We start from the raw sequence: 27,041 nt of genomic DNA on the forward strand, positions 1-27,041 counted from the left end.
AATACAAATCCATCAATGAGACAAATTATATAATATCTAAGTATTCAACATCCAAATCCAAATATAGTCAAGTGAGAATCAAAAACAATACAAACGATAGCAAATAGCTGGAGGTCTGCAGGGGACTAGCCACTGGAACTCCCTCCTGACAGCATCAACCTGAAAATAACAACAATGGAGGCGGGGTGAGTCCAACACTCAGCAGGTACAATTGATATGCAAAGTAAAGAAATAACACCTAGCACTAATCATGCGTACAGTCTCCTGATAAAGATAAAGGTAAATGCAAACCGAAGAAGACAGGAGAAAATCTGTACTAACCAGGACCCGGTAAAAGGACAAACAGTCCGGAAGGTATAGAAGACCTATGCGTGTCGATCAAGGTATCCAAGCAATGTGCGGCGTATAAGTGCAACAAACACAAACAAACAATAAATGCATCGTGCGTATGATGCCAATGACAGCCGGTCAGTCGACTCACAACAACAGTGGGACCGAGTGGGTAGGGTGACAACCGCACTCTGCATCACTACTCACGATGGTGGCCGAGTGGACGGGATCTTGTCGAGTACATACGTCTACCCCAAATCATAAATGGGGGCGCGCAATGCTCTATCCTGCTATAACGCTGCGTCACACTACCCATGGCGGACCAACGGAGCCAAACAAGGTCCCACGCTGTGTCCCGCTACCCATGAGCGTCACAACGGAGCACCGAACGTGATGAAACTGGCAAAGTGCTCGACAATAAAGGAGCAATCAATCACTCAGCATACAATCATGCGAATGGTGCATGTCACTAAATATGGTAATATACTAAACCAATCTCTGGACATATCATAATGTGCACCAAAGTAAATAAATCATATCAAGGTATACTGATCACATAAGGTATCAAACCTAGGTCCTGACATGGTAAAACATGGTTATATCACTACCCATGAGCATGTGAAATCAGATAGGTATCAACCCGAAATGCAACAAACAATCAATCAAGCAGGTAACATGTATCGGGCAGTGATTAACCGAAACAAATAAGAAAACACAATTAATGCAAATTGTTAATTTCATTACTAAGCATATCAAAGACAATAAGTCAAAAGTACCCGCCTCCAAAAGAAATGGTCCAATCCGTCCAAATCCGGACGTCGAGAAACTCGTCTCGCGTCAAGGTCCTGTGATAAATCCTACAATTTAGCTAAGTATAACAAATAGATAAACAAATTCCTAATCAATATACACAACCTCAATCTACTCATAATCATCCATCTATACAATCGAATCAAAACCATATTCTATAGCATGTATAAAATGCTCTACACCTTACCTCAAGTCAACCGGATCAAGAAGGAGGAAGTGGTGATCGACAACAGCAACTTTCCACAGCAAACAACCTACTGTTGATGCTGGAACCAAGCAAATCCACAGATCTCAACAGAATGGAACAGAATCTCCTCTCTGCTGGATTCTTCCCTACCATTCGGATCAAGGTGAGATCAAGAACACCACAGAACATCATAGTAACCATAACTCACCTCACTGATCTCAACCACACAGAAGCCCTAGGTCAGTGCTAGCGAAAAGAGGAAAAAGGAGTACCTCGGCTCGACAGAATTCTGCGACCTCAGCTAGAGCTCACGGCAACCAGTGCTAGGGCTGAGGCTTCGTCGACAATGGCAGCAAGCTTTCCAATGACCGGCTAGGTCAAGAAATGGCGGTGCTGGGTCGGCAAATTTAGGGCTCGCGATGGCCTGCGGCAAAGATCTAGGGCACAGCGGAAAGGGGGTCGGCGCTGGGGTTCGGGTGCCGGCACAGAGAAACGGCCGAGAGGAGTCAGTGGCGTCGGCGGAGATGCTAGGGCACCGGGGTGTGCGGCAGTGCTCCGTGCGTCGCCGGTGGCAGTGCTCCGTGCGTCGGCAGTGCTGGCAGTGGAGATGGGCGTCGCGAGGAAGGAGGAAGAGGAAAGAAAAATCGCTCGGGATCGGGGAAGGAGGTTAGGGCACGAAGGCTCGCGCGGGGGAGGAAGATGACTCGGCGTCGGGTGAGGAGAAGTGAACGGCGACACATTATAAATAAAGGAAAAAGGAAATTAAGAAATTCAACTTTTCCTCATTTAAATGGGGTAGCCTAAACAGGCTTTTCCGGGCCCCATTTTGTCCCCGTTAACTTGTTCGTACGAGCTCCGAAAAATTCCCGAAAAATCTCCAAAAATTCTGAAAAATTCCCTTATTATTATTCTCTATTTTCCGGTATTTTACACAATCCACGTAGGGTAAAGATCAAACTAGATCCTAATTAATAGGCTTTATTGTAGTCAAACTAGATCCTAATTAATAGGCTTTATTGTAGTTGACAATTTCAACTCTTATCCTAACAGAAGGAACACGATGTCGCCCGCCACTCGTTGCACATTGCTGCTGCCCTTCGTTGCTGATTCGACACTGCCCTGCTCGCTTAGTCATTTCTCTCCAACAACACTGGATTGGACGAGGCGAAAGCAGAGTAGCCCTTGCTTCTGTAGGCGATGCTAATGAGGCTGCCACACCCTCCGCAGAGCAGGTGGGTCCGACACCAGCCCACTCATCAGTCTGGGTGAAGCTACTTTCATCGATGGGCAGGAAGGCGACCACTCACAACTCCCATCTTGATAGCAATTTCTCGTACTCAGCGTCAGTCCCAGCCGATCGTGCCGTCGCCACTCACTTCGCCTCGCCCGGTTGCTCGCCATTGCCTCCTCTCGCCACCACGTCTACTTATCGCTACTTGTCTCATGAACCGTTGGAGAACAACTAGTGAGTCGTCGGCATTAAAAAAATTAAAGGATAATTTTGACACAAGAATTTCGTTGACTCCAGAATAGTAGAAAACCTTAGGTTGCAGAGGTAATCATATTCTGGGTTATAACTCAATTTGATAATAGCTTGAGAATTGATCATAATCTAAACCAAACAAGATTATCATTGAAAACCTAGGACAAGTTATCAATGAGCACCCTAAATCAAACGTGTCCTAAAATCTTTGGCTTTCCTTCAATGGGTTAATATTTTAATATTATTTATAATTTACTAGTCATCGTGCACACACGCGTTGTATGTGTAATATAATACATGAATATATGTAAATTAGTGCCCTAGGCCCATAAATTATACTTGATAAGGCTACGTTAAGTCTATATAGTAGTGCAATGCAAGGGTAACGCTCGAGAACCCAATAACAAGTTACTATAACAGACTCTCTTATAAAAAATTAATTTGATTTTTTATATCATATATTAAACTGATAAGAATAGATATTACACTTGATCTTAGCCAAAAGATAGGGAAAAGTATGCTTTCTAACGTGCCGGTCCAAGATATTTATAGAAGTTTCTCATGTTGTCAATCCTAAGATGGGGGAGTAAATAGAACCATATTAGTGCATATTTCTTTATATAAAAATAATTAGAAAAAAATATTAATAAAACTTAAAATTATCAATGAAAAGAAAAAAGATATTAATATAATTTAATTTTAAGGCTCACCAAAATTAGTTATTAAAAGTCAAGATTTTTAATTAAATAGTAAAATTTTATTTATTTATTCATTATTTTTTCATTTATTATAAATTTGATAAAAAAATTTTTATTAATAAATATAATTCATAAATTTTATTTATTGATATTATTTATAAATAATTTATTATCTATTTATGAACATGAGTTACTTAAATTTATTTATTTAACTAATTTTGTAAATATTGAATATAAATAAATAAACTTTTACTAAGCTTACATTCATAGTCACTTAAAGAAGATTAGGCCCACGTATTCATGTCATTAGTATCTTTGTGAGTTTTTGCTTCAATAGATCTTCGGATCCATTTTCAACAAGTGAAAAATATTTCATTATGTGTCTAATCTCCCCATGCAAACGATTGTCATACTGGGGTAAAATATCCCCGTGATTTATCGCATGTGTCTTCCCATGAGGCAGATGATATTGAAATGTTTGGAATAAGCAATGTCTCATTGTTTGGGACAAATCTATTGTAGGAATAGGTGGGGCCACGACCCCCCAAGGCAGAGGAAGAGTTTGGGCGACAGAGATCCATGACCCTTCTCGGGGAAAATGACTCTAGCTCGGGACTTTCGACACGGAGGAAGACACAACTGTGTACGATGATGCCGCCATCAAGCTCATAGGTGGCAAGGCCATGACCTATTTCCCCCACAACAAAGGTGGCCCGTATTATGCCCAAAGGGTATTCATCCATGAGTATTCTGTCACCTTAACTTGCTTCGGGCCTTCCCTGTAAGCATCTGGTCATCTGCGAGCATCTAATCATCTTGACTTACCTTGGGCCTCCCCGCGAGCATCTGGTCATCCTGATCTGCTCCGGGTCCCTCAACTTCGTTCAAAGTCACCCCACATGATATCTAGTCTGAACCATTACTCTGATATCATTTGTTGTGTCTAAAGGATATTCACATATCTCCATAATAATATGATATTGTCCACTTTGGGTCTAAGTTTTCATGACTTTATTCTGGGGTTCTATCTAAAAGATCTCATGCCAATAAAATATGAACCCATCATCTTTTCCATATCTTTCTAATGTGAGATTTTGATTGAACCCTCAACACCCTACCTCAGTCGACAACAACAACAACTCCTCCGCTTGGGATGATTCTTCTTCTACAATCCCTTCTCCTTCCCTACCTCCGTCCTCCGCTACGGTTACGATCACCCCCATGCCCTTCAACTTCCTCAGCTTCGGCAACGTCGACGCCTTTGGCCTCAACGTCGATCCTCCACTCCGCTTTCCAGAGCTCTACCTCCTGAGCGAGGAGCAGGAGGCGATGAACGAAGAGTTTACCGAGTTTGATGCTGACGACTTTCTTAGCTTCGAGCTAATACGACCTCAAATGATGGCACTTCCCTTGTCTTAAGATCTTTTTATGCCTCCTATCCGGTCAAAATGAGAGCACTAAAATTTGTTATACTGTGAGCGGGCATTTTTCCTCGTTTTCTTCCTTAAATTATTAAGCGTTAAAACTGTGAGAAAATTCCATTAATAAAGGAAATGATAGTGAAAGTGTGAAAAGTAGAGTGAGCCTTGTGTTTATTATTAGTCTGTGATGGACATGGACAGATGGAGTAAATGTGGAAGAGAAACTTTCTCAGCAAGCATCAGAGGAAGAGTTTGGGCTGTTGGTCACTGAGAGGCCGATCACGCTACAACGTCTTCATGGAGCAAGTCATCCCATAACTAGGAGACACATCAATCCGACCGTCCCAAATCTAAAATTCTAGATCCGCTCATACTTTTGGTCAATTTTTAATGGGTATGAAAATATCTCATTGGATGTCTCAATTAATAAAAAAAATTGATAGCTCAATTATTATTATTATTTTTTTTTTTGAGAGGAGGAGAGGGTATTTTACCAACTGTGTACTCTACTGTGTACTTGGTTTTACATATTATCTAAAATACAAAGTCATTTTTTCATGGACCAAATTGCATCTCTTTTCATTCTGTCCCCTGATATCCTTTTTCTTTCACTGTTTATCTAAAAAACATTTTAGAAACACTTTATTTTTTTCATAAAAAAACCTAATCTGTCAGTCTTTCTCCTTCATCTAAATCCGAACATAATTCAGAACCACCAGTTTGACAATTCTTGATGAGTCGACTCTTAACTTTAATTGTCCAAGACGCTTACGATTTAAGGTTTATAGTTCATAATCATCGATTCATGATTTGTGTCCGGTTTGACATGGTTCAAGATTATTATATTAAAAAATAATTACAATTATAAATTCATATAAAAAAAGACTTGCACTTATTTAAATTACATATGTATGAATGTATCCAATTAGGGTATAAAGGAATCAAAGTCCATATAGTTTTTTTTATTTTTTTTTTACTTTTTACCTTATGAAGTAACATTGTTACCTTTTTACTTTATGAAGTAAAAGTTGTATTCCTTGGATTTTTTTTTTTCGTCAAGTAATGCTTGAGCTTCCAATGAGTGGAGAGACAAAGTTGATTATTGTTCATCCATTACCATTGGTACTGAGCATTTGTTCCATAGCAATTGTTGATATTGGACAAGCTAAAATTTCTTTAGTGATCATGGAGAAAATGAGAAAGCTTTGATCTTTATGTAACCATCACTTTAGGATATTGAAATCCACTTTACTATCAGCTGTATAAAATAATTCTCAAGTACTTGAGGATTCTCGTAGACATTTCGTGTTCTTTTAATAAAATTTATATTTTTATAATTTTTAAATTATTACTACTAGTATTTTCTATTTCAGAAATATTAGTTTATATTCCATATTTTATATTATATTCTTTATAAATATCATATAAATAATTTTTAATATCATACAATATTATTCGAATTAAAAGAAGAAGAATCTTTAAATGAAATTAAAACATCATAATACAAGCCTAATATTTCTTATAAAACTAATATTATACTACAAAAATTTTCTAAAACTAAATGAGAAGTAGGATAATAAAAATTGAAAAGTTGTTCGGTTGCACCATTAAATATATTTAAAATTTTACAAATACTACCATAAAAATTTTATTATTGTGAAAATAAATATATATAAATATTATAAATATTTTTTGCAAAAATAGAACATAATAATTCTCTATATTGATATGAATCTTGTAATAATTGATATGTGTAATTTTAACACGTGGGTACATCACCTTAGGAGATGTTGTGTTAATATCTACAGGACCTAAATTATCAACAGGTTTCCCAAGAATGTTGAAAATTCGTCTAAGTGTAGCTCCACCGACTGGAATGCTTAGAGGAGCTCCCGTATCAATTACTTCTATTCCTCTCGTCAATTCATCCGTAGCACTCATAGCTACAGCTCTAACTCGATTATTTCCTAATAATTGTTGTACTTCACAAGTCACATTAATTTGTTGACCGACAGTATCTCGACCCTTAACTACTAAAGCGTAAGAACTATGAGATCACCCCAAGGACGCCTTCGACATCCAAGGGTTACGGACCCACCATAGACCTTGTTCAATAAGTGGAACGCATTAGTTGTCCGCTCCTCGGTTGGGCAGTAAGGGTCGGAGAAGGGCAATCACTCGTTCTTAAAACCAGCATTCTTAAGACCAAAGAGTCGGACGGAAAAAGGGGGAGAGCTCTCCATTCCTGGTTCGATGTACCTGGAAATTTTTTTAGATCTTATTCCATACAAAATTTACCCCATTTTATTTCATTATAGATGTATGCGACCATAAATAAAAAATAGTAGTTCTAATTGGTTTAATATTATTGTCTAAATTTTTTAATCCATCTTAAATATATAAATTTAAAACATGGCATACGCAACGAATATGAAAAAATAAACCATCAATAAAAGGTTTATATAAATTTTAGTTCATAAATATTAGCGGTATTAGAACTAGCATTATTAAATGATATTGAAAATATTTTATGAGTTAATCATATTCTTTTAAAATTAAACATAATAATTATGAGATGTTACAAACACTATGTCACTCATCAAAAACTTCATATGCTAATTATATTTTTTTTTAAAGATATTTTAGGAGTTATTGATCCAATGATAAGTTATACTTATATACAAATGCGTTTGTCAATGATCACTCTAAATATCATAACATAAAGAAATTTTATTTTTAATTTACTAAATTATTTAATTAAAATGTTTCCTTATTTACTAATTTTTTAATTGTACAAGTAAGGATGGTTCTAGGAATAGATTTAGTAGATGGATTAAGAGATTTTTTAAAAAATGTTTAAAAGTTCATTTTAAATCCAAAACTAAATAAAAAATGTTCTATGGAATTAAATATAGTTAATAATTCTCTTAATTTATTATTATAATATAAAAATAAACTAAAATCAATACTTCCACTTAAAAATAAACTGACTTGTCGATTCTTCTCTAGAGGGTGACTGTAGTCATAAGAGTGTTAATACATCCATCATGGAGAAATAAGTTTTTGATTTCAGATCAAGATGTGAACTTTGTGTATTTTAGGATGGTTTTGTATTCCTTAACTGGTAGTTGTTTGATGAAATACCAAGGCACAACTAAAGGTGGAGAGGGTGATGGATGTCGCTTGGTTTGTGAAGGTTAGTATGGATGGAGATCCTTAATTGAAGAGGAATGACCTCAAGATTTACAAGGGGCACAAGGAGCTCAGGGAGACCTTAGATAACCTGTTCAAATGATTTCCCCTAGGTAAGCAAACATGATTTAATTGTTGCTGCCATCACAAACTGATATGTGTTTGTATTTTTCAATAATTTTTGTTGCAAATTATTGATTCTCACATCTCTTGATGGAGAAGTATCAAGAAAAGAATGTTGCAATGGATGTGAATATGCCATCACTTGCAAAGATAAAGATGGTGACTTGATATTGGTTGAAGATGTTCCTTTGGAGTGACTATCATGCACTAACATGTGTGTGTTTGAGGAATAATTATTTTTTCTTGTGAATTAATAAAAATCTTTTTAATTTCTATTTGCATAATATTTATCTCTTCTTACAAAAGACTAAAAATAATGAAAGGATCTAAAGCAAGTAGTCTGGAATCAAGGCAACAAAAGTCAATCAGTCATACAAAGATATACAAATGAAACTTGAGTGTTTACTTCATGAAACTAGTTGTTTTGTCCAAGTTCATAGATGTTGAATAGAGAAAGGTATGATTGGAAGTAGATTTTAGATCACCTTATCATTCCTATTCAGACGAAAATCTAAAAATATGAAGAATAAAATTGCAAGACAAGATGCTAAACGTTGTTCTAACATGTATGAAACTGATAATATCATGCATGTTGTATATAAGAGATGTGCCAAACTTTTATGATATAATAAAACTGTAGCATCGAAATGAACGAGAGAGGGAGTGAATATCATTTTAAAACTTTTCTATTTTCTTTTTTGAAACTTTTTGAAAAACCAAATACATAGCGGAAAATAAAAACACATTTGTTTTTTTTACATGGTTCGTAGTCTTGCAACTACTACTCCAAGATCTATGATCCCTTAGACCATTTCGATTGGGCAATGCACTAAATTCTCGCCCGAAAAATATTCAGACAGAGAAGTCAAATATAGAAACAAATAGAGTGTAATAGTCTACACTTTCTTATGCAAGTATAATAGGAATAACAAAAAGAAACAATCTTTTACCGACAATAATTTTGATTGAAGATCAAAGTTCGAAGTCGGTGTCATTTTTGCTGTAGTAGTTAGGCGTAGCAGAGTCGCAACAATAAGTTGGGTGCAAGAAGCGGAGCAAAATCAACTTGAAAGCTCGTATAGGATTGACCTAGAAAGTTGTGGCTGAACCCCTCTTTTATACTGCATTAGGGGCGCCTCCAATGACCAGGGCACCTCCATTCAAGCTGATTTGATTCGAAAACTTTGGACTTTATCCTTCTAGGGGCACTTCCGATTATCTAAGGATGCCTCAACCTGAGGCACCTCTAGTAACCCAAGGCGCCTCTAGTTCTGAAGTTTTATCCTTGACTCTTATCTGCTTAGGGGCACCTCCATTCACCTAAAGCAGCTCTAACCCTTTAGCCAAGGCACCATCCACTCAATTGAGGTGTCTCAAGCACTGTTCATCCAAAGTTGATTTTTTACTTCTAGCTCTAGCTCTTACAAAACATGTTAGTCAGCATAACTAAATAAACTGCAAAAAAATGTTAACTTACATAGTAAAATGATGAATTAGATCATGTCTAACACGACCAAGATCTAGTTTTGATCTCAACTTAGATTTCTAAAATGAATCTAAGTTAGACCAGTGCTTATAGTCCCACTAGACTCGTTCCTCACTGGATCTCTTTTCTTCAATTGTTTACCGAACTACCATTTGTAAAATCACTTGACTTGACGTCTGACCCACCAGGTCTTCCTGCCAGATGTCCAATCTGGACTTCAGCCAGTTGTAAGGTCCTACTAATTCAACTAGACTTCCTGCCATATATCAGGTCCTCTTTGACCTATTTGGGCTTCCTATTAGTTATCTGGTCCTCCTCATCTAACTAAAATTCAGCCCGGTGTTTGGTCATCTAAACCTGTCAATTCCTTCAATCAACACACTTGGTCCAAGCAGTAGAAAACATATCATCTAACTTTAATCATTTGTCATACATCAAAATCAAAATTTGATTATTAGTGTTGACTGCATCAACAATTAGACTATGTTATATGTTCTTTTGCAACTTATCAAATTTGAAATGTGTCATTGAAGATTTGCTTCTTCATATTGTTCTGTGAAATAAAAGGAAACTATCAACTTGAGATCTATTGTAGTTTGTCTATTGTAAATTGATATTTGGTATGTTATAAATAATCTTATTCTTTTATTTGAGAAATATTTAATCTTAATCTATGTTGGTCTTTGTTTGAAGTCATTTTGAGATCTCACGCTTAATCGGTTAGTTTTAGGTTCATTAGTTACTTTTGGACGAAACCGACTAATAGACCTTTTTGCCATTCAAAAAATAAAAGTCCAAGAAACTCATTTTCAGTGTTAGTTAGTGAGTATAATCATCGTGACCCTTATAATGCTCTTTTGACATCATTTATCATTCTTGAATCGAATTGAAAAAAAATTACTACTCTCAATATAGTTCATCGCATTGATGTTTGAAGGCATAGATATATTCAGGAGCTAGCATTATATGAGTACATAGATTTTCGTTTGAAATCATTATAAGTTCTCTTGGTTCATCAGCTACTTTTAGAAGAAACTGACTAATAGACCTAGAGAACTTAAATTGCATCTATTCTAACTCTTATTGGTTTATGAAGTGGCAAGGAGTCTAAATGAATCCTCCCTTACTAGTTATAAGGTGGAGCCCAAAAATAATAACAAATAAGATGAAAAAAGAGAAAAAGTCTTTCGTGCCTCCAAAAATGCTTTAAACTTCATTTTTTGGGCCCAAAACTGGATGGTTATGGGTTCCACTTCATAATTAGTTGTAGATCTCCAAAAGAGATTCAATTTGACTAGTCGTACGTCCCTTGTTTCATCCAGAGTTAAAAGTTATGGCTTCTGCAAGTTATGACCTCTAGAGCACTACTTTTAAGATGAAATTGATAATGGACCTGGGACATTCGAAAATCTATCAGTCAATTGCTATTATTGTTCATTGTCATAGAAGCACTTGGAGTCGTCTATTGCAATAACTCAATAGATTGTTGATGACTGTGTTTACATGTTTGCTGGTCTATAGAAAACTATGTTGCTGGTCTTCAAAAGATCAGCAATAACGTGTTGCTAATCTTCAGAAGACCGACAACACATTATTGCTAGTATTTGTTATTGATCTTTTGAAGACTAGCAACAACATGTTGCCAATCTTCTGATGACCAAAAGCTTAGTCTTCTGCAAACTAGCAACAACGTGAACAAAGTCACCAACAATAGATTGAGATACTATAGCAGTCAACTCCAAGTGCTTCTGTGATGATGAACAATATTAGAATCGATTAATACATTTCTAATGCCCTAAGTTCATTAGTTGATTTTGTCCCAAAAGTAGATGGTTGACCTAGAGATGTATAATTCACTCCAAACAAAGTCTTATATGCTCAACTCAGTCTCCTTATTACACTCATGCTATCAAACACCATCATGATGCACTGTATTAAATCTATTTTTTAAACTCGTTTATGCCTTGAGAAATGATGTTGAAGCTCATTGTAAATGGTAACACGATAATGTTCACTATCTGACACCACAAAAGAGTTAATGGGACTTCCCTATGTCAGACAAAATTAAATTTCTATTTTTTAGAATGTCCTAGGTCAATTAGTCGGTTTCATCTCAAAAGTGGTTGATGGACCTAGAGATATTCGATTAACTCCAAACAAAGTCCTATATGCTTAACTTAGTCTCCTTTATACATCCATGCCATCAAAAATAATCGTGATGCAATATACTGAACTCATTTTTTAAACTCATTCCTAGCATGAGAAATGATGTTGGAGCCTTTGTTAGGTAATGTCCGATATGGTTGCGTGCTAAAACACGTTTTGTAAACATGCATAGCAAAAGATAAAATAATAATTCCTAATTATTACAGTATATAAGGATACATCTCATGCAGACATGATCATCAACTAAAATTTTATAAAATAATTTTTACTCTAGGTATACCTGACGGATGATGCAAAGTGGCAATAACATCAACTAGCAAACCTAATGGAGTTTGCCTCTACTTGTCGTTGAGATGGCTTCACGAAGCCACGAGTTGTTCATCTCTGATCAGTACTAGCCAAGCATGAAGAGGAAACAATCCAAGAGAACTCCCATGACATGATTTGGTGGGCGATGTGACATTGAAATTATCGATACTAAATTTGTCAGCACCAAAATTGTCGGCACTAAATTTGTCGGCACTAAATTCGGTGGTTGGAGATGGCTAGCAGTAACTCTTAGGCGGCAAGTGTTGGTGCAATTTTCCCATGTCAAGTTTAAATTGGTTGACTAAGCTTGAATCTTGATGTTTAGTTTTGATGTTTGACAATAGATGGAGATTGCAGGTGCAATCATCCATTTGGAGAGATTATTAGGGCAATTCTCCTCTAGTCGATGTTTTGACTAGTTTGGTGTGAAGAAGAGTTAGGTATGTCAAGGTTGACCGGATACTTGATTCGGAAGTCCTAACTGAAAGTTAGGCAAGGACAAATCCAACGGAGAGGTTGATAGATGATGAAAATCCAAGTGGGTCGTTGTTGACCAGACACTTGGTGTGGAAAGTCCTGGTTGTTGGAACCCCGAGATTATTTTTGGTGTAATCAACCAAGTTAGGTTATGTTTTGTTTTGGTTTGATCCCTGTGTCTAAGTGTGCAGGATCTTAGTGTTGGGGTTACAAGGTTACAAACATAGTCCTATATTGGAAACACATAGGAAAGATCATGAGTTTATAAGAGAAAAGATATCTCCATTGGATGAGGCCTTTTGGAGAGAGCCCAAGAGCAAAGCCATGAGGGTCTAGGCCCAAAGTGGACAATATCATGCTATTGTGGAGATATCTAAATTCTTTTCGATCCAACACTTAGGAGCACAGGAAATCGAGCGGAAGACGCGGCTAGCGAGAAGGATGACACGGGAGAGAGCCGGCAGGCTAGGTGAGTCCGAGGGATGAGATGCTCCAGAAGAGTACACCTGTGGATGAGAAGGACGCGCATAACGTTCGAGGGACGAGAAGCTAGAGTGGAAGTCTGCTCGAGGAGAAGGTCAGAAATTAGGTTCAGGTGAGCCTTATTTCGGTTGGCCGCAATCACCCAGGCCATCGGCGCAGCGGAAGAGCGAAAGAAGCTGATAAAGACCGTCGAAGGCGCCCTCAATAAGGGTTGAAGGCACCTCCGAGGCACTCCCGCACCTCCGCCACCTTCAGGTGGAAGGCACCCTCCATAAGCATGGAGGGCACCTTCCATAAGCATGGAGGGCACCTTCCATAAGCATGGAAGGTGACCTCCATGAGTATGGAAGGCGCCTTCAGCCAGTCAAAATAGTCGTTCACAGTGGATAAAGTCTTATCCACTGCGCCTCGCTGGAGGTGCCCTCCAAGCCTTTTGGAGGCGCCCTCAAGTTACGGATAAAATTTTTTAGATGTTATAAAAATACCCCTAGACCTAAAAATTAACAACAACTTGTGTATTCACTTTCCTAGTCTTTTCTGAGCTTTCATTGTGTGTAAAAGGTTTCTCCGCCTTCAGTGAAGGAGATTCTTAGTGAGCTTTCTACTGCCTTAAATTAACAACCATATAGATTGTAACCAAGTAATTCTTGGTCTTTTACTGATTTTATTTAAGTTGATATTTCTATTTTATTTTAATTGCTTTACTAATCTAAGTCGAAAGATGAGAAACGTTTATTTTAGTGTTTGAGGCAACTCAACCCTCTCCAGTCGGGCGACCTGATCCAAGAAGTGGTATCCGAGCCTAACAGCTTCAAGAGGACTAACCGCCGAATGAAACACACGAGATGGTCGGACCAAGCATCTACCCACTAAAGTTCAAGGGGGAGTTCACAAGATGAAAAAAAAAGAATGGAGGTATTTTTCAAGATAGACTTCGATTTATTATTAATAATGGAATTTGGTTTTGAAGCACCCAAGGGTAAGGAAAAATTTCAATGGATGAAGAAGGAACAAGCCGACTTCGTGACAAATGGTAAAACAGAGTTTCATCTGCTGAGCGTTTTACTGTCACAAGAAGCTAATCGGATCGGAGCCTACGAGTCCGCAAAAGAACTCTCGAAGAAATTCTTGGAACTACATGAAGGACCCTGGGAGGTGAAACTTGCGAGAGGGACCTACTTCACAACTAGCTCACCAACCTTCGATTTGAAGAAGACGAGCCATTGCACACCTTCACTCAAGGATTAAGGAGCTCATCACCGGACTTTTGAATCTTGGAGAAAAGGTAAGCAACCAAGATTTGCTAAGGTGCGCTCTTAATGCATTCCCTAGAAATATGAAATAGGCATCGTTAGTAGATGCCTACTATATCTCTAAGGATTTAGAATCTACTATCTTAGAAGAGTTATTTTCAACTTTTGAAGTCCATGAATCGAGATGCGCAGATACAAAGAAGGAGTCAAAACACGACATTGCCCTTAAGGCAAAGATGGACGAACAAGATTCAGAGTCCTCTCTCGACGACGACGAAACGGTAATGATGGTAAGACGTTTTAAAAAATTACTTAAATCTAGAAAATCTAACCATCCGCAGGGTAGAAAGAAAAGAACAATTAGATGTTACCACTGTAATAAAGAAGGGCACGTTAAAGACAACTACCCTAAGTTAAAGATCAACGAGAAGGACAAAGGCAAGAATAAGAATCCCGTCCAAAAGAACAAATAAAGACCATAAAGGCGACGTGGGATGAAACATCGTCCGAATCAAAGGTCAAAGCCTTTTCCGGACTTGCGTTGATGGCAAGTCATCAAGAAGATGAACACGAAGCAAGCTCATCCGAAATGAGCATCGAGAGAATCGATGAAGGGGGAGCGTCAATAGAAGAAAGCAGCAGTTCAGGGGGAGGTACGGACAATGAGATCGATAAAGTAAGTCAGGTACGATCTCTTCCACCTGATAAGTTGTTTAAATTTGTTAAATTATTAACTAAAGACTGTTACAAACTAGATAAAGTAAATAAATAATTAAAATTAATTCTAGCTAAATCCTGCTTATTAGAAGATTTTGAAAAATTAAAATTGGAAAACGATAAATTAAAGACACAACTAGAAAACTTAAAAAATCATACATGTTCAATTGTTCAAACTCAGAATTTTAAAAGACTAAGCTGGTATCTTAGATTTCACAGGGGTCAAATTAGAAAAGTTTCAAAAAGTTATGTACCCCCCAAATTTCTAACCCAGTAGGAAGGAACATATATTGGGTTCCTAAAGAATATTTGAATTGAAATTTCTGTTAGGCTTTCAGAAAGTAAAATTAAATGCTTAAATTCTTTAAGAGGCTTTATTTAGAAGTGGTTGATGATCCAATAACCAAGAAGGTCTAGTATTTCGTCATAGTTTGAAAGCTAATTATTGAATTAAATATTTAATTAACAAACTAAAAAACATGTAATAATTAATTAAATTAATGCTTTCAATTTTTGTCAATTTCATAACTTAGAATTTTTTTAAAAAAAACTTAAAGTTTCTAAAAATATTGACGTTGTATTTTTTTAACAAAATTATTTTTAAAATTTTATAAAAACACTTGATAAGTTTTTCCAATTTTTTTTAAAATCTGATTTTTTTTCTTTTTCTCAAAAAGTTACCCTTAGATTTTTTGTGGTACCCCAATTTTTTTTATGTGATCAAAGGGGGAGAAGGAAAGATTATGTCTAGGGGAGGTAGTAGTTCAAATCAAATTTGAAATTCTGTTTGCACTTTATTGCATAATTGCAACTTTATTATCTTTACTTTATTGTTAGTTTACCCTAACTTAACTTAGGTTGCTCACATCAAAAAAGGGGGAGATTGTTGAAACCCCAAAGTTATTTTTGGTGTGATCAACCAAGTTAGGTAAGGTCCTATTTTGGTTTGATCCCTGTGTCTAAGTGTGTAGGAGCTTAAGAGCATAGGAAGTTGAGTGAAAGACGCGGCTAGCGAGAAGGACAACACGGGAGATAGCCGACATGCTCGGTGTGTCCGAGGGACGAGATGCTACGAAAGAGTACACCGGTGGACGAGAAGGGTGTGTGCGACGTTCGAGGGACAAGAAACCAGAGTGGAAGACTGCTCGAGGAGAAGGTCAAAAATTGAATTCGAGTGAGCTCTATTTCGGTTGGCCGCAATCACCCAGGTGATCAACGAAGCAGAAGAGTGAAAGAAGCCGATGAAGACTGCTGGAGCGCCCTCAACAAGGGTTAAAGGCGCGCCCGCACCTCCGCCACCTTCAGGTGGAAGGCACCCTCCATAAGCATGGAGGGTGCCCTCCATGAGCATGGAAGGCGCCTTCAGCCAATCAAAATAGCCGTTCATAGTGGATAAAGTCTTATCCACTGCACCTCGCTGGAGGCACCCTCAAGCTACGGATAAGATTTTTCAGGGGCTATAAAAAGACCCCTAGACCTAGGAAATAGACAACAACTTGTGTATTCACTATCCTAGTCTTTTCTAAGCTTTCATTGTGTGTAAAAGGCTTCTTCACCTTCAGTGAAGGAGATTCTTAGTGAGTTTTCTACCGTTTTGGAGTAACAACCATCTAGGTTGTAACAAAGTAATTCTTGGCCTTTTACTGACTTTATTTAAGTTGTTATTTCTGTTTTATTTTAATTGCTTTGCTAATCTAAGTCGAAAGACGAGAAAGGTTTATTTTAGTGTTTCAGGCAACTCAACCCTCTCCAGTCGGTCGACTAGTCCAAGAAGTATTGGAACCCCAAGGTTGCTTTTGGTGTGATCAACTAAGTTAGATTAGGTCCTGTTTGGGTTTGATCCATGTGTCTAAGTGTGCAGGAGCTTAGGAGCACAGGAAGTCGAGAGGAAGACGCGGCTAGCGAGAAGGACAGCACGGGAGAGAGTCGACGGGCTCGGTGCGTCCTAGAGACGAGGTGCCGTGGAAGAGTACACCGGTGGACGAGAAGAACGTATATGACGTTAGAGGGACGAGAAGCCGGGTAGGAAGGCTACTCGAGGAGAAGGCCTAAAATTGGGTTCGAGTGAGCCCTATTTCGGTTGGTCGCAATCACCAAGGTGGTCGAAGCAACGGAAGAGCAAAAGAAGTTGATGAAGACTACTGGAGGCACCCTCAACAAGGGTTGAAGGCCCCTCTGAGACGCACTCGCATCTCCGCCACCTTTAGGCAGAAGGCGCCCTCCAAAATCATAGAGGGCGCCCTCCATAAGCATGGAAGGCGACCTCCATGAGTATGGAAGGTGCCTTCAGCTAGTCAAAATAGTCGTTCACAGTGGATAAAGTCTTATCCACTACGCCTCTCTGGAGACGCCCTCCAAGCCCTTTGGAGGCACCCTCAAGTTACGGATAAGATTTTTCAAGAGGTATAAAAAAACCCCTAGACCTAGGAAATATGTAATAGCTTGTGTATTCACTTTCCTAGTATTTTCTGAGCTTTCATTGTGTGTAAAAGGCTTCTCCTCCTATAGTGAAGGAGATTCTTAGTGAGCTTTCTATTGTCTTGGATTAACAACCATTTAGGTTGTAACCAAGTAATTCTTGGCCTTTTACTGATTTTTTTAAGTTGTTATTTATGTTTAATTTTATTTTAATTGCATTACTAATCTGAGTTCAAGCATCGAGAAAAGTTTTTCAGGCAACTCAACCCTCTCCAGCTAGCTGACCCGGTCCTACATTATCAACTTCCTAGCTTTAGGACTTTCATTGTGTTTCATTGTGTGTTTCAGGACTTTCCTAGCTTCTTTTATTTCATCCGAAAAGTGGTTGATGGATCTAGAGATGTTTAATTCACTCCAAACTAGGTCCTATGTGCTCGGCTCATTCTCTTTAATACACTCATTCCCTCAAACACAATCGTAATACACTGTATTGAACCCTTGTTTTTCAACTCATTCCTAACACAAGAAATGATGTTGAAGCTTCATTGTAAATCGTAAGACGATGATACTCATATCCAACACTAGAAATGAGTTTATGAGACTCCCTTATAAGACAATTAAATTTCGAATTTTTAGAATGCCCTAGGTTCATTAGCCGGTTTCGTTCCAAAAGTGGATGATAGATCTAAAAATGTCCAAATCATTCCAAACAAACTCCTATGTGCTCGACTCAGTTTCCTTAATACACTCATGTCGTCAAACACCATCGCAAGACGCTATATTTAGACTAGTTTTTCTTTAACTCATTCTCACCTTAAGAAATGATGTCGGAAGGTCATTGTAAATGGTAAGATGATAATACTCACCACACAAAGTCATAGATGAGCTCATGGGTCTCCCCTATGCCAGATAAAATTAAAATTTTGAGTTTTAAAATGTCATAGGTTAGTTAGCTAATTTCATCCCAAAAGTGGTTGATGGACTTAAAAATGCTTGATTCACTACAAATAAAATTGTATGTGCTCGGCTCAATCTCCTTATTACACACATGCCATCAAACATCGTCGTGATACACTAAATTGAGAGCAACAATTTTTTACCTCAATTCAAGAATGATAAATTATGTCAAAAGCGCATTACAAGAGTTACCAACCGACACCACAAATGAGTTCCTTACATTTTCATTTTTCTGAAAATATCAAATTTTTTATTTTTTGAATAGTGAAGGTCTGACTGATGGAAGTAGAGAACTTGAAATAATTTTAAATGAAGACCTATGTACTCGTCTAATGCTCCTGAATATATCCATGCTCTCAAACAACAATATGATACACTATATTGAGAGTAATTATTTTTTTCAACTTGATTCAAGCATGAAAAATGATATCAAAAGCTCATTATTAGGGTCACGATGATCATAATCACTGATTGACATCACAAATGAGTTCATTAATATATCAAAACTAAACCATTTTACAAAAGTAATCATCTAATAATTTCTCAAATATTAATTTACAATAAGAATTCAATATCAACATAGATTAAGATAAAATATTTCTCAAATAAAAGAATAAGATCATTTATAACATGCAAAATATCAATTTACAATAAATAAATAATAGCAGATCTCAAGTTGATAGGTCTCTTTTCTTTCACACAACAATTGTACATCTTATATACAAGATGCATGATATTCTCAGTTAAATGCATGCTTAAACAACGTTTCGCATCTTGTCTTGTAAATTTTCTTTTCTTATTTTTAGCTTCTTGTCTAAATAGAAACTATAAGGTGATCTAAAATCCGCTTCTATATTTTTTTCTCTATTTACTATTTAAGACTTTGGACAAAACAATTAGTTTCAAAAAAGTAAATGCTCAAGTTTTATTTGTATCTCTTTGTACGATTAGTTGACTTCTTGTTGTCTTGATTCTAAGCCTCTTGCTTTAGATCCTTTTATTATTTTTAATCTTTTGCAAAAAAAAAAAATAAATATTCTATAAAAGCAATAAAAGAGATTCCTATTAATTCACAAGAAAAAGAAATAGTTGCTCAAACACACACAAGTTAGTGCTTGACACTCACTCTAAAGGAACATTTCCAACCAACATTATGTCACCATATTTGTCTTTGTAAGTGATGACATTCACATCCATTTAACATTCTTTTTTTTATATATATTTCTCTTGTAAGATATGTGAAAATCAATAATTTATAATAATAATTATTGAGAAATACAAACACTTACTAGTTTGTGATAGTAGCAGAAATTAAGTCATACTTACTTATCTATTGAAAATTATTTAAGCATGTTATCCAAGGTCTCTCTAAGCTCCTTGTACCCCTTGTGAGGTCAATTTTCTTCAAGGAGTTATATCCATGCTAACCTTCACAAACAATCAGGTGACGTCTGCCTTCGTCTCCATTTTTAATTGAGTTTCGACATTTCATCAAATAATTATTGGTTAAAAATATATAAAACTAACTTAAAACATAAAAGTTCACATTTTTATCTAAAATAAAAAATTTACTTTACCATGACACTCCTGCTATCAGAGTTATCCTTTGACGAAGAAATCTTATCATCTAAAAAATGACTTCTCCCAAGTCAAAGCCAGGCAGTCTCAAGTCACAACTTATGTCTTTGACGAGGGCAAATTCTTTAGATATTTTTTACGGTTCAGGGATAGTCTCTTAACATGAATTGATGAAATAAATAATTCTCATTCATAAAATATGTGAGAATCATTTATCCCCATTAATTCATATTAAAAGATCATCCTCTAAATCACAAAAAAAATGATTCAGAAAATCTGAACTCGCAAAAAAATGATCCAGAAAATCTGAACTGATCTTTGACATAGTTCGCCATGTTATTCGCTTTCTTTCAAATCACGATAGAAACACCACTAATTCCTAAAGTTCACCTCGAATCAATCCAAAGCTTTACTTTGATCTCAAATTGTCAAAGACTTACCATCTCTGTGTTATTGGGCGGTGGCCACGGGTACAATGGAGTAAACTCACCAAAACGAACAGATTAGGATAATTTTAACAAAAACACTTCAAAGTGAATTTTTATTTAAATGAATAATAATAATAATAAATATTATGAGAAAGAATACCTTACTTGATCCATTTAAAAATAAACTACACATTTCGGATAATATGCAAATTATACATTTTGAATAATACGCAAAATCAAATACACAATTATGTAAAATAATGCTGAACAATATTTTACTTATACATGTGCAGCTTGTTATAAATAAGAATAGGACTTAGTAAAAGTACAATTTATACTTATGTAAACTGTTATAATGGGTAGAAAAATTAATTATTATTAACTTGAAAACAATAGGGCAAATAAGTGCCTGAATATTATAATTGTTGACGTTTTTTTCTAAAAAAACTGAAAATTATTTACAAATATTGCCCTTATCTCAACACCACTGCATTAAAATCACACATTATATTATTATCACTCAGCCAATAATAGAGTGCTGGATCAGAAACAAAAAGAGAGAGACCTCTGAATCAGAAATCACCAGAACGACAGCATTGCAGATAAAAAAAAAGTAGAAACAGTACATTTAAAAATCAATCAGCTGAATTCTCAGGCTGCACTGTCAATGATCATGGCTTCTGTCCCCTGCTTCGATGCAGTCTTCTGCAATCAACAACAACATAAAAAGGATCACTAACTCAGCTGATGAAGTAGATGAACATCAAGTACAGAATGGCTGTAGGATGCCTTACGTTTGCTTCTGGGGCCTCCAATTTGCTCAGCTTGGCAAACATGTTCCCATAAAACTGGGCATCTCTCTTGTTGTACTCCCGGACTTTCTCCTTCAACACTTTATATTCCAGCTTCACTTCTCTGAAATTAATTATGAGAATCCGTCATAAAAAAAAAGAGATATGTTTAAAAATCCTGAAGAAATGTTTTAACCTCACCTGTTATCTGGATCAATTTCAAGTGCCTTCTTAATGTCCAACTCCGCCAAGTCCAAGTCGGCGAGTTGAATGTAAGCTTGCGCTCTTCTATATAGAGCTTTCACGTTTCTGCTCTCGATCTCTAGCACCTAAATTTTTTATTTTCAATATTTAGATGCAGTTCGATGAAGCTGATATTAATCGAGTGTTGTACCTTGGTGCAAAGCTTTACTGCCTCATTGTAGTCTTTGAGCTTCAGCTTGCAAGCTGCATTGTTCAGGTTGCATGCCGCCTTGAGTGCTTTAGATTGCTTCTGTTCCTCCTCTGAGAAATTGTTGTCGTAATCTATGAACTTTGATGCCTGGAGGTTAAATGAGTAAGCCGGTGAGGGGACAAGAATGAATAAAATTGTGTTAATCAGACCTTTTCATATCTCTTTGAAGCTCGAGCATATTTCCCAGATTTGAATAGTGCATTTCCTTCCTCTTTCTTCTTCGCAGCTGCGTCAATTTTCTCTTGATTGCTAGTGAGGTCCCATGATTCCTTGTCCTAAGAGCAGGAGTATATTAGTTGCAGGAACTAATCCAAAAACGGTTGAAACTAATAGAGAAAGGAATTGTACCTTAACGAATGAGACCATTTCCACTTCAAAATAGACAGTGCTGTTGGCAGGAACCACAGCTAGTTCCTGCTTCGATTCAGTGGAGCCATATGCATATTCAGGTGGGATAGTAACCAGGGCAACTTCTCCCTTCTTCATGGTTGCTGCAGCTCGGTCAAGACCCTCGATCACTTGTTCTGTCAATAACATCGTAAGTTAATTCAAAACGGTTGAACAAATGACCAGTTCAGTGAAATCCCAGAAACACATACAACCAAAATTTACCTTCATCAATCTTGAACTCAAAAGGTTCCTGGTCATCATGCCCCTTCTTCACAAAGACTGTTCCATCTTGTAGCTTACCAATAAATTTCACTGACAAAATCAAAGCTTCATAGCTAAGAACTTGATATCCTTTTATTATCACAAAGAATACATCAAACTTTGCATTACCTTTGACTACTGCTCCATCATTTGGTCGTTCATAACCTTCTCCTTCCTTGAGAATCTTTTTCAGTATCTTCTTATCATTTCCTATTTCAGTAACAGCCTTCCACGAGACTAACTCAAGCTCAACCTGAAGGGTGGCATTTGGTGGCACCGCACCCTCATTGCCAGCAGCTGGCCTACCCTTCTCACCAAATGCATCTATCCTCCAAAAAAAAATAGTTATGAGATTCAAGTGATGCACTAATTTAAGAATACACCAAAGGATAGTTTTGTTGCTCACATTGCGATTTTACCGTGAGGAGAACTTTTTCAGCTTTCTTCATGGTCTTCACAGCTTTAGAAAATGCAGGAATGAAGTAACCTGAGGAGAAAATTTGTTCCAGTAAGAATGGGCAGTTAAGCTCCACTACAAAATTCATCCCATATCCATAACAATCAACACCGACCGTCTTTAACTGTGAACTCAACTCCTTCATACTTTGAAACTACAGTTCCATCTTCAAGCCTTGCTTCATAGTTCACTGAACAGAAAGGACAAGATTGTTAAAATTCATTATTTCACAAGATAGGATAGATAAAACAGTTAAGGAAAAAAAGGTGCTTACCAAGTACTTCATCTAAATCTTTTGGGTTCTCAAATTTCACTCCTTCCTTCAGGATTTTCTTGATTATCCCTCCATCTTTACTAATGTCCTTAACGCTAGACCAAGATAGTAGCTCAACATCAAATTGGAGAGTAGCATTAGGTGGGATAGTCGGTGGAGAACCAGATTCACCATAGGCCAAATCCGGAGGGATGGTGAAGATGGCATTTTCACCCTTCTTCATGGTCTTAATTCCTTGATCCCATCCCTTTATTACTTGACCTGGATAACAAAAATCAAACAGTAGCAATCAATCAAATAGAACGAGTCATTTATATGCTTGTGTAAATGCGAACAGATATACATATCCACCAATGGAAATTCTTTGAATGGTGAGCCGAAGGAACTGCAACTAAGGGCAATAGTATATATTGATCATTATAACAAATGATCCAGTGATTTAAATCACCTAAAGATGCATCACTCTTTCTTCATACCAAAAATCAAAGACTTCATAACGAATATGCAAAACAAAATGGACACACACAAAATAAGAAATTTAGCTAACGTTGAATAATATTTGGTCAAAAGGATTCGACAGTAAAAAAAACAAAATTCACTAAATGATGAAACTATGAATTAGCATTACTGATCACAGATCGCGGGCAAAAAATATGATGGACAAAATGAACAATGACGGAATTTTAAGGGACAAAAAAGAAAATATGTCATGCTAGTCACAAAAATCTCCTACCTTGGCCAAGCTTGAACTTGAAGGGTGTATCCCTATCGCGGCTGGAATCAAACTTAGTCCCGTCGAGCAGAGTCCCAGTGTAGTGCACTGTCACCAAAATCTCAAAGATCAAGATCTTTCCACTTAAAATCGCCAACATCCATGTCCGCAAACTCATGAAATACGAAAATTTCCAAAGTGTAGAACCCAAAATGCCGTGATCGCAACAGGATAAATAGGGAACCACGAAAATCGCATACCTTCAACCTCGTCTCCGACCTCGGGCATGTCCCAGCCTTCCCCCTCCTTGACAAGCTTCTTCTTGAGCCCCTCTTTCCCGATCTCCTTCTCCTCCCCGACTTTGAGGACAGGACCGTCGTCAGGGAGATCCATCATGCCTTCGTCCATCATGTCCTCGCCGGAGGGCATCGGCATGTCGAAATCCTCATCCATGGCCGATTCGTGGGACTGTACGGATGTTGATTGGCGGCGAGGGAGCGAGCAAGCTAGAGGAAGTCGATCTGACGAAGAGGTGAAAAGAGAGGTTTTTATACAGAAATCAGGGTTCTGGAGACTTCTCGAGGGCCATGATTGTTCCAGAGAAATCTTTGCGTGTAATGTATGAAAGCTCTAAATTTAGGATTAATTTTAATTAAAAAAATATTTTATATTAAAAGTAACAGCGATTTTTCTTAACTGATTTTGTATATTACCCAAAGAAAACGTAGATCCTATCCTTTTCATTTTATTTTCCATAATACTCTTCTTCTGTTATTTTTATTTTTATTTTTATTTTAAATTAATCTATGTTTCCTCTCTCCTCAAAGTACCGACAGTAATTGTCTACATCGTCCCTTTTACTCCGTCTAACTGCTTAAAAAAATACGATAAGTCGATTAAGATTGAGTTTAGGATCGATTTGTGGTGGTAACTTCGTCGATTTTAAAAGAGATATGGAAATGATCTTTCTTCTTAATTCCATATCAACTCTATTTACTTTATTTACTTTATTTTCATAATTCCTGTGTTGCATTTTTTTTATTTGTCAGTATTTGATTTTTTTCCCTTATTATTATTGATTTTTATCAAGAGGCATATGTCAAATATGGTATTTACCCAAAGGCTTATGGTAGATTAGTTTATACCAAACGGCATAAACAAAATTCCTCTTTTACCCTTCCCGTCAACCTGTCAATCTCCTCTTCTTAATTATCATTTTTCAAATATCTAAGTCACATTTTTAATTAAAAATTATTTTATAATTTGGATATACGTCCTCTCTCTCTCTCCCGCCATCTCTTTTCTTGGTCTTATAAATACGAAACGATCATGAACCTCCTCCGCTTGTTATATCTTCTCGTGCTGTTTGGCGGGATTGCAAAAGATGATTTAGGGTTACTTGATATTGTCGTAAGAGTTTCAAGAGAAAAGTTCAAAGGACAACAGCGGTTAAGAACCTCGGTGTTGAAGGATAAATTTCTAGTCAGAGTGAAATTAGTAGAAGAAGATAGTTAAAGATTTAGCGATGTATATATAAATTTACTACTGGAAAATAGGATTTTTCATGTAAAAAAATTATAATTTGATAGAAAAGGGTGATGACAAAAATCATGTTTATGGTTTCATTAGATGTATGGGAAATAAATATTTAACAACACTTGCAATATGATGTACTCCAATACTTAATCGGTTTGCAAGGTGCTCCACTATGATGCTAGATTTCAGCTAGACATTGCTCAAGCATGTTAGGTTGATATGGTAGGTATCAGCACATTGGGTCTGATATGAGATCATATCAGGCTCACTTTCTTCCTTGATCAAAATTTTAGTTTGATATCATATCTACCTTCTCCTCACTCAACCCTTCATAGTGATTAAGAATTTGCATAAATTCAATTTCCCTAGGTCCATCAATGTGTTTTGACCAAAATCCACTTATGGACATAACTTGTTTGATTACACCCAATTAATGTGTTGTTAGTTTTTAGTGTTGTAAGGAGGTAAATTGTACTATCCATTACTTATTTAAGGCTCTTAGGAGTGGTCCAACGTTATAAGAAGCTTTTGCTTCAATGCGGGTCTAATATGGGATCATATCAGGTCCAACGTGATCTTTGGTTAAAACTTTACTTTTACACCATATATACATTTTCCTCACTCAACGCTTCCTAGTGGTTGAAATTATACAAAATTACAAAAACCCTAGGTCCATATCAGTCAGATTGTGTCACAACTACTGATAAATTATGAAAATCTAATATGTACACCATATATCTCATTACTTGGTCTTTCCTAAATTAGTATGTACAACATCACTTGAATATGTAGTTGTAAGTTTGCTAAATTAGTTTGTAATTTATATATCAAGGGCGATCATATTACTGAAGAAATTCTCTTTGAGATATGTAATATGCTTGATGCAAATTCTTGCATGGGGCATGAAGCTAATGTATGAGAATTATTCAGAACAAATATTTCATCATCTTCTGAGTATAGTGGTGTGCAGAATACAAATAGAAATACAAGCAACAATTTGACATTTGATCTAAATGAAGAAGCAAGTATTCTAGAAGATGAGGTTCTAAATCCTTATACAATACTTGGTGATTACTTTGAGCCTACTTGGAGTGAGGAGGAAGGGCATTATACCCAAATTGGAGAGGAATTATAATGCAATACAGATGTACAAGAATTCTTAGGTGATGATATACAAATTGAACAATATGAAATTTCCCCAAAACAATACAATAACTTAAATGAGGAGTTTTCAATGGCTGATAATCCATATATTCTAAATTCTCGATTGCTCTAAAGTGAAATTGATGAGGCAATAAATAAGCATGAATTTTGTGTTGGACAGATTTTTCCGTCTCGACAAGAGTTCAAAAATGCACTTGTGAAACATGTCATGGTTAAACATATAAGATATAACCCAGTTGACACCCAGAAAAATAAAGTAAACATCGTCTACTTCAATCAACTATGTACATGGAAAGTAGTTGCCCGGGGGATGTAGAGTTCACTGCTACGAAATATGTAAAGGAATACCAATGTGGCATCATTAGGGAAAGTGTTGATCATCAAGCATGTTCTTCCTCCTTTGTAGCGTCTTTTGTTGAAGAGCAATTTGTTGCTAATGAACATTATAAACTAAGTATGATTATATCAGATATAAAAGCAAGGTTT

At 36.6% G+C, this 27,041-nt stretch overlaps 1 protein-coding gene, 1 long non-coding RNA gene and 1 pseudogene across 2 annotated transcripts; all 3 read right to left on the reverse strand.

Moving 5' to 3' along the window:
• Nucleotides 1-1,114: 1,114 nt before the first annotated feature.
• Nucleotides 1,115-2,040, reverse strand: LOC122040247. Its single transcript, XR_006128564.1, has 3 exons — nt 1,600-2,040; nt 1,328-1,473; nt 1,115-1,175 (listed from the first exon to the last, which is right to left on the reverse strand). It is a non-coding gene; the product is annotated as an uncharacterized LOC122040247 (long non-coding RNA).
• A 1,113-nt stretch (nt 2,041-3,153) lies between these two features.
• On the reverse strand, nt 3,154-3,329 carry LOC122044497 (annotated as a pseudogene).
• Nucleotides 3,330-21,004: 17,675 nt separating this feature from the next.
• On the reverse strand, nt 21,005-24,386 carry LOC122043038 (70 kDa peptidyl-prolyl isomerase-like). Its single transcript, XM_042603481.1, has 13 exons — nt 24,116-24,386; nt 23,877-23,963; nt 23,144-23,404; nt 22,985-23,059; nt 22,819-22,899; nt 22,542-22,736; nt 22,374-22,463; nt 22,110-22,285; nt 21,911-22,036; nt 21,702-21,848; nt 21,509-21,636; nt 21,311-21,431; nt 21,005-21,221 (listed from the first exon to the last, which is right to left on the reverse strand). The coding sequence occupies exons 1-13, from the start codon at nt 24,306-24,308 to the stop codon at nt 21,168-21,170; spliced, it is 1,734 nt and encodes a 577-aa protein (XP_042459415.1). The 5' UTR covers nt 24,309-24,386; the 3' UTR covers nt 21,005-21,167.
• Between the last annotated feature and the right edge of the window lie 2,655 nt (nt 24,387-27,041).

This window comes from Zingiber officinale, chromosome 2A, assembly GCF_018446385.1.
Source record: "Zingiber officinale cultivar Zhangliang chromosome 2A, Zo_v1.1, whole genome shotgun sequence".
Lineage (NCBI taxonomy): Eukaryota > Viridiplantae > Streptophyta > Magnoliopsida > Zingiberales > Zingiberaceae > Zingiber > Zingiber officinale.

Bases quoted from the DNA above. Each gene is read 5' to 3' on its own strand.
- LOC122043038 (XM_042603481.1), bottom strand. From the start codon at position 24,308: ATGGATGAGGATTTCGACATGCCGATGCCCTCCGGCGAGGACATGATG. The intron at 23,405-23,876 runs GTAGGAGATTTT...TTTGTTATCCAG, and splicing joins CAAGTTCAAGCTTGGCCAAG to GTCAAGTAATAAAGGGATGG. The intron at 22,900-22,984 runs GTCGGTGTTGAT...TTTTCTCCTCAG, and splicing joins TGAGTTCACAGTTAAAGACG to GTTACTTCATTCCTGCATTT.